Source organism: Toxotes jaculatrix, chromosome 17, assembly GCF_017976425.1.
Source record: "Toxotes jaculatrix isolate fToxJac2 chromosome 17, fToxJac2.pri, whole genome shotgun sequence".
Classification (NCBI taxonomy): Eukaryota; Metazoa; Chordata; class Actinopteri; family Toxotidae; genus Toxotes; species Toxotes jaculatrix.
Window position 1 is genome coordinate 13,613,675 of NC_054410.1, and position 14,696 is coordinate 13,628,370.

The following is a 14,696-nucleotide window of genomic DNA, read 5'->3' on the forward strand; positions in this document are numbered from 1 at the left end:
AAGGGAACATCTTTGTTTTCTGTCCTGTCTACGGACGGAGGGGACAAGTACCATTTGTATTTTGGTGAATATGAAGTTGGGCAATTGTGTTTTGCTGTGTGCTCACAGATTTCCAACAATTACACACCCTGAATCCTGAGTGGACTCATAATGTAGCTGTCTTTTGACAATACTGACAACATCCAAAATAAAGTTCTGGAAGAAACTTAAACCAAAGTTAACAAAAGGGATCTTGAAGGTGCACAGGGGAACCCAGCCAATTGCCATGACCCCGGCTAGATGCTGCTACCGTGCGGTTCCTCCCCAGCAACATAAAACATGCACAACAGTGACATCTAGTGGACATCAACGGAGAGGGGGATGAGCGGGAGAAAAACACTTTAAGTCTAATTTTTTACTTCCTTTCTCAGACGGTGGACATTGACCCGTGGCAGGCCACCAGCGCATGAGATAATGGGGATGATGGAGCTCTGTTGTGAAGGAAAAACAACTTCTTTTTTTCCATTTAGATGAAGCAGAAATTGTAAAGACGTGGGAGTTGTGGGAAAGATGGTGTTTGTTTGGTAAAAGGCAAACTGTCTGTGACTGTTTAGATGACATCAACTGTCTACAATCCCATACATCAGATACCCTGCTGTCCTGCAAGGGATGAGCTTGATTCTCAAAATGTTTTCACGCCGGAGGTCATTCTTCAGAGCAAATATCTTGGCCTTTACCCCATTTCTTCGACAGTGTTTTGTTTTATGATGCTGTGCATGGCCCTCCGGTGCACCAGGAGAAAAAACATCTTGAATCCCCAGTGCAGTATTTTTAAATGTGTCAATCACCATTGTCATCATAGTCAGAAACAACGGAAAAACTATTACAGCCAGTTTATCATAAATACTTTTTGTGTATTCGTAGCTATTTGTTTATCTTTTTATTTATTTATAGACTTATAGACTTATAGACTATAGACTTCGCAGTGGTTGAAGGGTACGCACTTTCCTCCTGATTGGCGTTACCGTGGAGAGCGTTGCTATGTGACGCTTGTTGATATCCAGGAAGACGCTGGCCATACCCAGCCGTGTAGTGAGGAGGGGAGAAATGGACGACAACTTTCAGCTCGGAGATGCTGGAGGGGCCAAAACTGTGAGTGACTCGTTTGAATCACCAGTGAGTGCAGTAAGGAGACAGGGGCAGAGGTCACATTAATGTTGTGCGCTGTAAGCGGAGCTGAGACCACACTGCAACGGTGCAGCGAGGCTAGTGCTAGCCACTTAGCTATGAAGCTAATGTAAACCTCAGTACTAGCCGGTCAGGGAGTGAGGTAGCTTTTTAAGCTGCCTGGTACCAGCAAAGATACTTTACCATTTGTTGCTTTTGAGCAACAGTAGCAGGGAGGGTGGTTTCTGAGTATCCAGCTAACGTTAACTAAACGGTTAGCCCTGCTAGCCGAAGCTTTCCGACATGCACAGCTCAGTGTTTTGGTGATGCCGTGTCAAACGAATGGCTTTCTGGATATCTGTAATGACCCTGTCAAAAGACTTACACGGAACGTCCGTACTCTGTCGTATCTGTCTTAATTCAACTGCTATCACAGCCTTTCTCCATAAAAGGCAGTTTTCTCATCGCTGAAGTTCTACTCTTACCCAGTGCTGGAAATACTGCAGCTTGTTAGGATGCTTGGGGTAATGTTCATCTCCCAACTACTGCAATGCTCCTTGTAATTTCACAGTTTCCTTAACAATGGGAATGGGCCCATACAAAAACATTGCTTAATGAATGATGAATGAATGATTTTAGAGAACAGTGCTACAATTCAGAATGGATACTCAGCCTTTTCCTCAACTGCATTTAATGATTCTGTCTGCAGTCAGATTTAGCATTACTAAAGCGGGTCTCTCAATAAGCATTAGCATGTCCACTGTCTTCCTGTCTTGTGTTTCTTGAGCCAGTGGTACTATAGCCCATAGAGTGCTAAGATCAACAGGCACCACTTAAACACAGAGATAAATGAGTTAACATATTAGAGAACACTTTTCGCCAAATGATGTTCCTTCAGCAGAGCTGACGCTCCATTCTTCAAGGATATTCATAGAGAAGATGCTCATTTGTTGAATAATGCTCTTAACATATGCGTGATAGAACATAGTAATGCCACGTTTGTACTGTGTGATTTCATAAAATTGGAGGTTGTATAAAATTGCTAAGGAAGATAGTACTAAGCTGGTAGGTTTGTTCAAGTGGAATAACTTGACCTTCTGTATTTTGTGTGTAAACACATTTGGACAACATTTGGTATGCCCATTAAACAGCACAGTTAAAGCAAAACCACAAAGTCCTTTGTAGCCATTTCAAGTGCCAACTTCTGGCATCTAAATGTGTTTTCCGTGTTCTAATTCTGCACATTTCCCAGGTTGCAAAGTCTGGACGAAGGGCTCGGCTCGCTGCGGATCAGTCTTCGTTTGAGGATTCTCGTTATGTGAGGAAGTCCTCCACCTCTGCTTCACTGGGAGAAGTATGTGATCATGTCATCATAGACTGGTAGTTATAATTGGCATGTTATAATTTCATATCACAATAAGCATCATCAATATCCCTTTTGGTTTTGTCTCACACATAAATCAAAGGATGAGGACGAGGTAGGTAGAATGAAAAAAAAAAACTGGTGGCTTTGTGTGGCTTATTTTGCTAATGCTCCAGATATCAACTTTATACCATTTACAGTAGTCTTGGATTCATGAACATAATTTTTTGCATCAGTTCATCTGGTTGAATTTGATATCTAGACCTGCTGATATTCACCACCTCTCACACAGGCACAAACAGTGACATTAACTTGACACACATGGTATAAAGTTTTAATGGAGTGCTTATCTATGCTGTTTGAGATGTTTGAGTTGCCATTTTCCTACTTCAGCAGGTTTTAAAGTACACACAGAACTTTCTGAGTAGCTGCTCTTTATTTATTGTCCTGTTTGTATTGGATCTTATGGGCTTGCATGAAGTGTTTTCAAGAGTTACTTCATTCAAGCTCAAAAACCCTTTTAAACTTTAGACTCACAAAATACTGTAATTGTATTCTTGTGAACTGTCTGATTTAACAGCAAGCAGATTACCTCATAAATGCCCTGATGACTCTACCGTTGCTTTTCATAAACCCTCTCTTTAATGCTGCCTAATTTTATGTGAATTACTTTTAGTCATGCAGAAATGTTGTCACATAGTCCTCTCAGTGATCTCTGCATCTTGAAACATCTTGGATGTAATGATGCTAAATTTAGACTAAATGTAGGACAAAAACATGTAAGAGAATTCAGATCATAAGTGACAGTTACAACAAATAATTTCTCTTCACTGTCGTTGGCATTTATGGAATCACTCACATCTCTGAGATTGGCAAACTGTAAACCAGCCAACATTCCCAAAGCAAAAAAATTTCAGCAATGTTCATGCTTTAGGCTAATCTTCCCAAATTAGGCCAACTTCCCTAACGTATGAACCAGTATTCTCGCGCCCTCTCTGACCTGCTGTACGCATGCAATACATTTTTCCAGAGTGTCGTGCGACTGGGTGGGTTTATTTGCAGTCTTCGTTTATCAACCCTGGCCTCTTCTGCCTAAAATACCCAACTGATTGGTCGCATTCCTGACATCCTTTTAAACAAAGACTCAATTGCTTTTATGGGCTCGTAGGGTTTGGCCACCACAAGTTCCTTGCCCTGGAGACCATCAGAGAATCCTAAATTAGAAACCACAAGGGCTAAGCTAATTGCCTTAACAGCCATAACTATTTTACTACAACTGTGAGGTTCATATTTGGTCATGCAGAAATGAAGGCACAGATTTGTTTTGTTTCTCAGGACACTTATCGTCCTCTCCATTTTTGTTGAGTGAAATAACGGTCAGATGAATTTATTGCACAGACACAGGCACTTGACCTTATTATCTTGTCTCTCATGAAAATGGGACATTGTCAGAAATACCAAACATTAAACATCAGGGAGATTTCACATCACTAGAAGGAATTTTTTAATGTTGCTTAAAACGCCTCAGTTGTCATTTTTGTAATCCTTTCTTGGTCTTAATAAAGAGACAGTTACTAATTACACAAATTGGAGCGAGCTTGTTCAGCCTCAGCTCTCTCGATTAATGGTAATATACAGTGGAGCAGAGTGGGCTCCCCCTCCCTCTGCCCTGCTTAATGATGACATTCAGATTTATAAATGACTTTGGTAAAGGAACCAGCCATGAAAGATTATTTCTTCTTTCATCGTAAATGAGAAAGAAGAAATTCTCCACGAGCACTTTGTTCTCAGCAGACCCAATTTAGTAATGAGAAATGTTGTGCGTTTTTTTCCTTTCTTCTAATTCATTTGTCTAGTGTCCACCCTTGTGCGCTTTGAGGAATTCATTCATTCAAGTGCTGGTTTCAGGGTCCTGGTCTCAGGATTGAGATGCATACTGAGTTCACTATTTTCAGAATCAACGAATGAGAGGGAGAGGGTCCTTTTTTTTTTCTTTGAATCTATTTTAGGGTCAGACTTACAGGCCCCGGCAGTTCCCACACTCTGCTCCATATGTTTTGGTGCTGGAAATGAGCAGTATTGAAAACTGTAATAAACAAAACAATGGAGTGCATAGAGATTACTCTGGGCTGCACATACCAGACATATTGTTGATTGTACATGAGCTTTTTGGTAGCATGAGTTCAAGATTAGAAGCAAACAATGTACTTTTTTTGCTCTTTTACATTAATGCAAGGCTTTGGGGTCTGCTTTTTCCTGTTGGGGTCTTGATTTTGTGCTGTAGACAAGAGAGCCCTCTACTGGCAAATTTCAGACTTTAAAAACTCATTGAGACAGGTCTTTACATGTCTCATTTATGCATTTTGTACCTTCATAAAGCAGAAAATGTAGCTTATTCATCACTATGTTGAAAAATTGTTGTGACAAATAATTTTGACAAAGATTAAAGCTATATTTTAAACAAACATAGGTTTGTGCTTTATTTTCCAACATTAAAGCCTAATAACCTTAAAATGCTATATCTTCTATGCGAGAGAGTAAACATCCAGTGAAGCTGTTTGCTATTGAAATTCTCTCTTCCTGCAGGCACCTCCCCCTAAACCGGCCCGGCGGCAGGGCGGCTGGGCAGAAGAAAGCTCTGGGTCTGGATCTGCCAAGTACGTACCCCCCCCCTCCCCAATCTCCTGTGGCTGAACTGAAGGCATGGACTTCGAGCTGTGGTCTTGGGTTATGTGTTATTAATGAACTCTCATGCTGTTGAATGAGCTTATTTATCAGTGCATATTTGGCACTCAGGCAGTGAATCAACAAGGTTAGAGGGAGCCTGTCTGAACAGGCAACTCTCCATTCGTCTTCATCTGTGAGCAAGGCGGTAATTGACATGGTTAATGCATCAGCCACAGGAGGGCACTGTTAGTCAGCTAGCCACTTCATCACGGGGGTTCAAGCCACTTAATCACCCCTTACCACTGCAGTCTGCTCTTTACACGGGGAGTACAACATGGAGAATTCATGAAATATTTGGAACAGATGGAAGCTGCTTGCCAAAAGCTTTTGTCTGCAGCTAACAAATCTAAATGTAAATACTGCACATGACTAACTGAACATGGGACTTTTTATTCTACTGTAGAACTACCTCTTGCTTTCTCTTCCACCTGCCAGTGTGCATCTTTTCTTCAGTCTCGCAGGGGGTGAGGGCACAGGAGATGCATTGAAGTGAACATGCTCAGTCAATTGTGCTTATTTGCGTAGTTTACTGCACCGTTAGTGCAGGCAGGGAAAACAGCAAACTCAATAGATCTTTCTTTCTCACAGAAGGTCAGCATGTCGCTTCTCTGCTTTTACATAACCCAGCTTGATACCCGGTCTCAAAGCGATTGAAATACAGGAGGTGTAAAAGGGTTTGCACGTGCATTGATCCTCTCTGAAACAAAGTAAGTAATGGTCCCCCCTGGAACTGGCAAGGACTTTTCCCTTCAATGTCACCCCTCATGCTCAATCACCGCCGTCCTCCTCCCACTAATCCCAGCGCAGAAATCCCGGGATTTGTCGATCTATCACTTCTAATTGACACTAAATGATCTGTCAGTTTATTGATGAACCTTTGAAACCAGGTTGTCACAATATATTTTATCCCTAACAACTTTTTCCAGACAGTTTTACCATGTCTATCGCTTTGCCTTACATGAGTCTTAATCAAGGGGCCTGTAATGTGTCTTAAGTGTCGCCACCCCCGCCCCCCAGACAGGACACAGTCCAAGGGCAGGCAGGTAGGCTCCCTCAGCTCCTCTTTGCCCTGCCTGGTTGGACTCTAACAGCTTCAAGTCTGTTGGTCTGAGCTCAGACAGCATGGATAAGACAGACAAAGCAGCATTAAGATTATTGGCTGAGAATCGGTCAACTGTTTGTGTTTTTCATCATTAGCTCCTTTTGTGTCTGGCTTAAAAAAGATGCACTAAGAAGGTTTTGACTTTTTCCAATTCACTTAATAAATACGTTATAATTTTAATGCTAGTTCTGTGGTTTTATATTAATGACAGATGAGGTGTGATTTTAAAAAGTTATTCAGAGGTCCCTTTTTACATTTTATGCACAAGCAGATCCAAATGTCATCTGCTCTGATGGTAAAATCAACACAGTTTTGTTTATGAAGTCCAGTGTCCTTAGAAGCACAGTTCTGAAAAGGAAAAACACCCCTCAGAAACCCCTTACATGGGATTATAAAAGGAAGTAGCCTCAGTAAGGGCAACAGAACGCAGATCCTTCTTTTGGTTAAAAAAATAATAATTAGGGATTACATATTGTGCAGATGACACTTTTGACATACAAGCTTTGTTTTCCAGGCATGTCTAGCTAATGTTATGTATACTATATTCATTGTGTCAAGAGCCTCTGAACACTGTCACAGGTATGCAGAGATTTGAATTCAAGCAACTGACCTGATTTATTGTAATAAGCAACTCTTAATACTTGTGTTTTAGATTCATATATATTTATGTATAAACTAAAAGTAGTTATTGAATGTCAGTGAATATTGGAGGTCTGTACTCTTTATTTTTGGTTGTGTGAAACTGTGAAAATGCCATTAAGTAAAAGGCTGGCACAATAATGAATGGATTACCTTTAACCAGTAGGGGGCACTACTCAACCAGAAGATCTACCAAAAGCATTTGGCATCATGGAAAAAAAAACTCTTATACACATTTTTAGACCACTAATCAAAACATACCAAAACTTACTCTGCTTTGATTCACTTCTAATATGATGATTAATATGGTTGAATGGTTCTTAAAAAATAATACAGCAAATGTTTGTTTTTTTCTTTGATGTCAAGTTTGATTGCTACACTTCTTAAAACAGGCTGTGTGCTAAAAATACTGTGTTGAGGTAGAGAAGTGTCAGAATTACAGTATTTTGGTACCTGGCATCCTCTGATCAAGCTGAGCTGTGTAAATGGAGAGAGGTCTGAAAATAGCTGCCTGATCCAGCAGGAGACAAGGCTGAGAAAACAGAGGGGAGAGAAGACACAACTACTGCAGACCCCACTGTGTCTGATATAGCAGAATTACTATTATTAGATGCAGAAGAAGAAGATATATTTTGTTCTTACTGTTACACTGGAGGAAGTAAAATGTCATCTAAAAGGTATGTTATTTAATGTGTCTAACAGTTGCTCTTTCTGCTGATATACAGATCTTCAAGAAGACTTGCAGCTGAGGACCTGGAGGAGTAAGTTGACTCAGACACCACATCCATGTTTTAGTGTATTTGGTGCACTTGCTGATTGAATTCAATGGCAGTTACATTTTGGTGTGTATGAAAAAGAAAATAGGTCATTTTACATGTTTTGTTTCCTTTGTAGTGAAGTGGAAATGGGGCTGTACTTTCAGATTGTCCTTCGTTACAACTAGTCCCTACCTTCCAAGAACAATCACTTAACATGATTAAAAAACAGCAGTGACTGAGTTGTCATCACTTTTATTGCCGTTAGGAGCCAAGTTTTCCTGTTATTCTATTTTTTTTCCCTCACCCTCCCTCACATCATTCTGTGACTAGAATAGACATCACCACGAGGAGAGGCAGGTGGAGGACGCAGTCGTGTATGTTTTACTCATCATCGCAGTTTGAGCCCGGTGCCTCAACGGCCGTAGTCAGTCAGAGGCTTTGTGTGAGACTAAAGATGTTAGCCTGCAGAAAAAAAAACCCTGATGTGCTTCTGTCACAACTGTCTTCTCTTAGTAAGGCTTATTCAGACTGCTGCTCCAGCTGGGTTTGTTTTTTTTTTAAATTCCTAGAGGTGATCTTGCCCAGGGTATCTAGGCTGGTCACCCAGACAGCACAACAGAGTCTCATAGCACCATCAGTGCCTTTTGGCAGAGGCCGCTATTCTGTAGTCCAGTCAGACTGGAGCATACTGAGCAAGCGTCCTGTCTACCATGAGAGAAAGACAAGACACAAAACAGGCCCATCATCAAAGGAAAGTAGCCCAGGAGCCAACTCACTCACTCCCTGTGATGACCTCACCATTGGGCTCCGTTTTTGAAAGCATTAAATAATTCATACTCTCACACTTCCTGTTTCTACAGCCGCCGCCTGCAACCGCAAACTCCCCAGGGATCAGATGATGAAGGAGGTAAGAGCACCCTCGCAATCCCCCGCTCCGTGTCTCTCCTCACGGGTAAAGAGGAGCCCTCCAGTTCCTCCCCGGCACATTCATCCTCTGGAAGTAGAGCAGATAAGCAGGCAGTCAGATCAGGCTCACACCGCATATTTCTCTTTGGATCCAGCATGTATTCATGTGTTAGAACTCTGCCTTTGACCACCAAGAGTGTGACACTGTATAAGCACGGCCCCTTTGATGAAAGTGACAAGTGCCTATGCTCATTAAATAAGGTTAGATTCATCGTTGATGGAGAATATTGTGACAGGATTTAAGTGTTTCCCTCAGCACCCAGAGCAACACAGTCACACACATGCACACACACAGTGTCAGGCAGGGGCTGTTGAATACAGATCTAGTGGAAACATTGCTGTTTTGACTGAGTCACCTGAGGGCCCAACTCTGCTCACCACAAACAATGTCAGGACTGAGTGGGGGGAAATTTCAGTAAAGCCCTGCCTTGGATAATTGTTCTATTTTGCAGTGCAAAGCAGCTGGGAAATAGGTAAAATTGCCTTAGGAAAGACAGGTTCACAGCATGAAATTCTCAGCTGACAGTCCCGAAGGACTTCATCACATCAGTACCTCAGACAGTATTGTTTAATGCGATTCATAAACAAATACCATTTTAGATTTTAAGCCTTTTTGCTTTACCTTTGGGTCATGGTTACTACTACTCATGTTTCAGAATTCATAATAGGGCAATGCATGCAATTCAGAATAGGCAGAAGAAGAAAAATATTTTTTTAGCTCAAAACGAAGCTATGAATAGGTGATAATATGTTAAAAAAATTGATGAAATTCATTTTCATCCCATAAAGTCAAACGATTCTTTAGGGTTTTATTGAAATATTTAACTTTTTGTCATTTATTGTTATCATTTTCTCCTGAGAACCATGAGCCCATGATGATGATGATTTGAGAGATAGTAAAAAATAATACTAAACTCACTCAGCTCTAGTGTAAATTTCACCCTTCTTCGCTACAATATTGTACACTGTATTTTATTTTGCATTTTAAATTCTCAATTGCAGATGCATGTTTTTGAAAGTGGGAAAATTATTACAAATGTTTTAAAAAAGTGAAAATGATAAATAAGAATGAACTGCCAAGATAAACTGCTGGGTCTAAGTTACTGTAGGTTTTTTTTTTTTAATAATAGTCTCTATTTCTATTACATTTACATATACACACACACACACACACACACACATATTGTCAGCACCAGGCTAAAATGGCCAGTGTGCTGACAATATGAAGAGTCCAGAGGTTTGGTTCTCTTGCAGTTAATGCCACCGGAAAGATTATTACTCTGTGGAGGGAGACCTCTTAATACAGAGCCCGAGGCAGGGGCATTGGAAATTACAGTGCTGAGGGTTAGTGAGATAGCCCTTGCGATCTTGATTATGTCCCCTACCCTTATCCCTTATGTCCACTGGCTACAAGCACAGAGGGAGAAAGAGAGAGAGAAGGCTAGCTCAGTCCCCTGCTCCCATCTCCCCATCAGCTGCCCCCACAGCCTCCTGCTGGTCACTTAAAATAGCACCAGTATCGCAAACACACTCATGTGTTTCATGTCTCAGTGTCTTACTCTTAGTCAGTGATGTGTTGAATTTTGTCCCATAAGCTGTTTCAAATGGATTCTGTGCCTAGGTAATCATTTGACTGTACCCCTTGCGTGGTGATGTGGAGAGACATCCTGCTCTCTCCAAAGTCGCTGACTGGCGTGTGCCTGCCGGGAGTGTGTCTACATTCACAGCAAATTATCCCCTTTTGATATTTACATGCTTCAGCGGGGAAGCCGGACGCGGCCGTGTAATAAGGGTATGCGTGGCCTGCTCGCTGCCAGACAAAAGCCACATTGATACATGTCCAACCGAGGGAAGGAAGCCAGAGTAGGTGATGTGTGCTGTGCTGAGGAGAGATTTCTCCTCCTGATGGAGTTGCCCTTTGCTGCAGAAGAAAGCAGTTGCTTGTTTGCAGCTGCTTTGAGGCCCTGCTTGACCTCCAGTATTAGGTTGTATTTGAAGCTCATTTAAAAATGTTGTTCCTTTTTCCACTTGATAATAGACTTTGCATATAGACAACATGCGACTCTGTGCTTCACATTGAACTCTCATGGTGTGTGTTAATAGTGCATTAGTGGCTGAAATGAAAAAGGGTATGTGTGTGGACGGATAGACAACCCGGGAAGCTGTTTGCAAAGAGTCGGACAGCAAGGCTTTTTGATGTCATTGCGCTAAGACCATTAAATTTGATTGGGGGTCCAGGGGGGACGGATTCTGCTGAACGCTGTGCTTTGTAAATGAGAGGACAAAGTGTCACCGGGGCCTCATGAATATGAAATACCCGCGCCTGCATTTATTTGGATATCAGAAACACAGATGAATCTTGTCAGCGGCTAAACGAGCGTGGCATTTTTAATTTGGTTTAATTAAAAAAGAGAAAGAAATAAGTTATCAACAGAGGGGAAGGTTTTGTTATCTGTGGAAAGTTGATGGGTTAGGCTTTGACCAAGTTGTCTGCAGAATTCTTCCTCTGTCTGAGAAATATGTACAGAATCAAAATAATTTCTCTTCATTCGAACACTTCATAACTTTTAGGGAGTACAGAAATGTGGCGTTCCATCGATGATCGATACATTTCTTCAGCTCCACTTTATTTTCAGGAGTTATTTTGAAGGAACGGTGACATAGATGCCAAGATATTTCCTCACATCAGATGCAGACTTCCATCTCTTCACCTCTATTTAGCTCCTCTATTGACTTTCCCCTCAGGGTGCAGTACTGTGGTTAGAGATTACTGACAACCCTCCTCTTGCAGTCCAGCTCTCCTTTTTCCCCTCACTATCTGTCTGTTCCTTGCTCTTCGTTTGCTTCCTCTTCCCCGCTCTCTGTCCATGTCACTGTCGGCTGTAGAGCTAATAAGGATGTGCAGTCTACTGCCTCCCCAGAAAATATTGCCCAGGAAAGACACATCACACTCAGAGTTAGTACAGTTTCTATAAGGACACCTGTGAAGTCTCTGTAGTTTTTGGTAACTGTCTGCACAGCTAAATGTACATTCTTTTTTAGGTATACTCTGACTTTACTTAACCAAACGCATTTCAGTCAGTCTCTTTATCACCATTAAGCGTTTATCTCATTTCCAGCCAATGCTTCTACATCCCTGATTATGCCTCCCTTATTTCCCTGCTCCAACAAATGTCCATCTGAAAAATGCTGTGAAAGTTTGCCCTGTCCTTCTTGGGAGTGGAGCCATCCTCTGTCCTGTTGCGTTTTGCCAATTAAAGTGGGTTCCCACTGTTTGAGCAGCGGGCTGGCGGCTCCTGGCACCGCAGCCCCTGCCAGGCCGCACTGTGACTTCCGACCCCACACAGATGGGCCCGCAAGCAAATACTCTTGCACATGGCTGGATGCCGCCCCAGTCGGAGTGGCAGAGTGGACATGGAGGTCGGCCTACCGGCCACTGCGGGTCCTGGGGGTGGGCGGCGCTGACAGGGCCCAAATGCTAAGGTAGCAGGGGGTGCTTTCTGGGGAGCCCCTGGCCAGCGGCCCTCTCACAGCAGGAAGAGCTGCCGCCTCGCCTCCTGAATATTCATGGCCGCATGGCTATTGTGACAGGGCAGCTCTTATGAGGATGTAGCAAGAGAGAGGGAGGGGAGAAAGTGCCACACAGACATGGTCTCACATAAACATACACACATGAAAATGCACACTTCTAGAAGCCATACACAGGGGGTTTACTGTATTTTTTATGAATGATTCTGTCATCTGGCTACCAGTTAGATTTTCTCACTCAGTTTAAAAGGTAATCAGATCCTCTGTCAAATGTTGTGGTCTCTGTCTTTGGTGTTTAGATATTCCAGTGATTCCAGACCTTGAAGAAGTACAAGAAGAAGACCTCACCATGCAAGTTGCAGCTCCACCAAGGTAGTGTATGCTTTAAACTCTTTAAACTCTTAGAAACTGATCCTGATCGCTCAGTATTCGTATGCACACACACACACACACATTCACATTCACACACGGCATGTTTCCCCAGACCCATGTATGACAGTTAACCTCTGTCCGTGCGCAGGGCATCAGATCTGTAGCCTGCTCTGGTGACTTTGATGGTTACCTGTCCTCTACTCGTGCCATTGCAGAGTGTCTTGCTTTACCGGCTGAAATGGAGAAATAACAGTTGGGTGTGATTTATGCAACTCTGTTACCAGGGTCCTTACTAACTGGGCCCTTTGATTTACAGGGCAGTGAGAGACACGCCGACATGTGTCGAATATGTAGCAAGGCTATGACAGCGGTGGAGGTTATTAGGCTGGGGCTTGCTCTCTGTGCGAGATAATATCCACATTGAACTCATTGCGGGGGCAATGTAGCGTGTAATGTGCAGTAAGTAGGACTGGCATGCACTGCTAGGCCCCGGCCACTTTGAGAGGCCCCCCCCTCACTTAATTCCAACCCACAGATAAGCAGCTGGGTTTCAATTTGAAGCGTTTACCACTTGGCAACCATCTCCTGCTCTCTGTGGTCTTTGCTTGAAGTCTTGGAGCCTCATTGTGCACAAACTCCAAACTTCTCGAAAGCCACTTCTCAGTCATGGCTTGCTAGCAACGTGAAAGCACTGCAGTCAGGACGGCTACTGTTTCTTTGTGACATGTTGTCCCATTTAAAATACAAGTCTCTTAGTGTGTCAGAGGCCTCTTCTGACTTCCTGTCACTCTGTTAGCGTCCAGGTGAACCGGGTATTGACCTACAAAGATCTGGACAACGATCTGAAGTATTACTCTGCCTTTCAGACCTTAGTAAGTCAAGAACATTTATTTTTATATGTGTTTAATATTCTCACGTCTCTTCTCGTCAAGGTGGTCCATTTAAGTTTGCAATCAACATCATCCCTGTTTGTGCAAGCTCAGTGAATTTTACTGCACTCTTTCTTCAGGACGGAGAGATTGACTTGAAGCTCCTCACCAAGGTTTTAGCGCCAGAGCAGGAGGTGAAAGAGGTGAGTGAGTTTTTAGTAAATATAGCTTGTGAGCTCCCAGCGAAGGCCTGTCCAGCTGTTTCTGGAGCACCAGGGGAGGTTGCCACTCTGTCTCCCAGGTAATCAAGATTTATGATGTGTACATTAACACCCTCTGCTCTCCTTCCCCCATTCTCCTCTCTTTGCTCCCTCTGCTCCCCATGCTCTGTCTTGCTATGTCTTTAATTCTGCTTTACTCCCTCTCTCTTTTTTTTTGTCTCTCTCTTGCACTGCAGGATGATGTGAGCTGGGACTGGGATCATCTGTTTACAGAGGTGTCCTCAGAGCTGCTGATGGAATGGGATCAAGGAGAGAGTGAGGATCAGGCCGCTTTGCCTGTAACATGAGGAGGAGGTTTGGACTGAGACTTTAAATGGCTCCAGTGGGAACTGGGTGAATGTCCATTACACAGAAGGGCCAGTGACTTTGGTTATATTAACTTTAATTACTGTTTGTTATCCAGGATTTATATTCTGTAAAGTGTATATACAAGATTTCTCGTGTTTTCTAAATAAATTCACTGTTCAGTTAACCGTGCTATGTAGGCTGACAGCTTTGTTTAGGCTTTTGAACTTCACCCTTTTTTGTTTGTTAGTTTTTAACTAAAACAGCCAAAAGGCAAACTGATTTTGTTCGAAAAGCCCCTCCTGAAAATAACTGTCCCAAATATGCCCTCCTTGTACTGCCAGCATTATCAACACCCTCATACAAGTCCAAGGTTGATAATCAGCTAAGCTGAAATCCAGTTGATTGTGTTCAAATTAACATTCCTCATTAAAGCCTACAACCTTATTGTTATTGACTGTGCCATTGACTTTATCTTCCAGCTCTTCGATAGGAGCAACCCCTTCTTCACTATTATCTCAAATGCATTGAACAGAGTTCCTATTGACATCAGGGGGATTAGCATACATTATACCTTTTGCTGGATAAAGAGAAATGGATGTAAGTCTGGCAGGAGACAGCTACTGGTGTCAGGTATGTGTTCTTTAAAGTGAAAGAAAT

General features: G+C 42.5%; 1 protein-coding gene across 1 annotated transcript; it reads left to right on the forward strand.

Annotated features, from left to right (window-relative positions):
• Window positions 1–1,052: 1,052 nt before the first annotated feature.
• LOC121197382 (intraflagellar transport protein 43 homolog A) lies at window positions 1,053–14,477 on the forward strand. Its single transcript, XM_041060971.1, has 9 exons — window positions 1,053–1,131; window positions 2,399–2,500; window positions 5,096–5,166; window positions 7,703–7,738; window positions 8,596–8,642; window positions 12,529–12,601; window positions 13,398–13,473; window positions 13,611–13,673; window positions 13,928–14,477. Exons 1-9 carry the CDS (start codon window positions 1,087–1,089, stop codon window positions 14,036–14,038), a joined length of 624 nt encoding a protein of 207 aa, XP_040916905.1. The 5' UTR covers window positions 1,053–1,086; the 3' UTR covers window positions 14,039–14,477.
• Window positions 14,478–14,696: the final 219 nt, after the last annotated feature.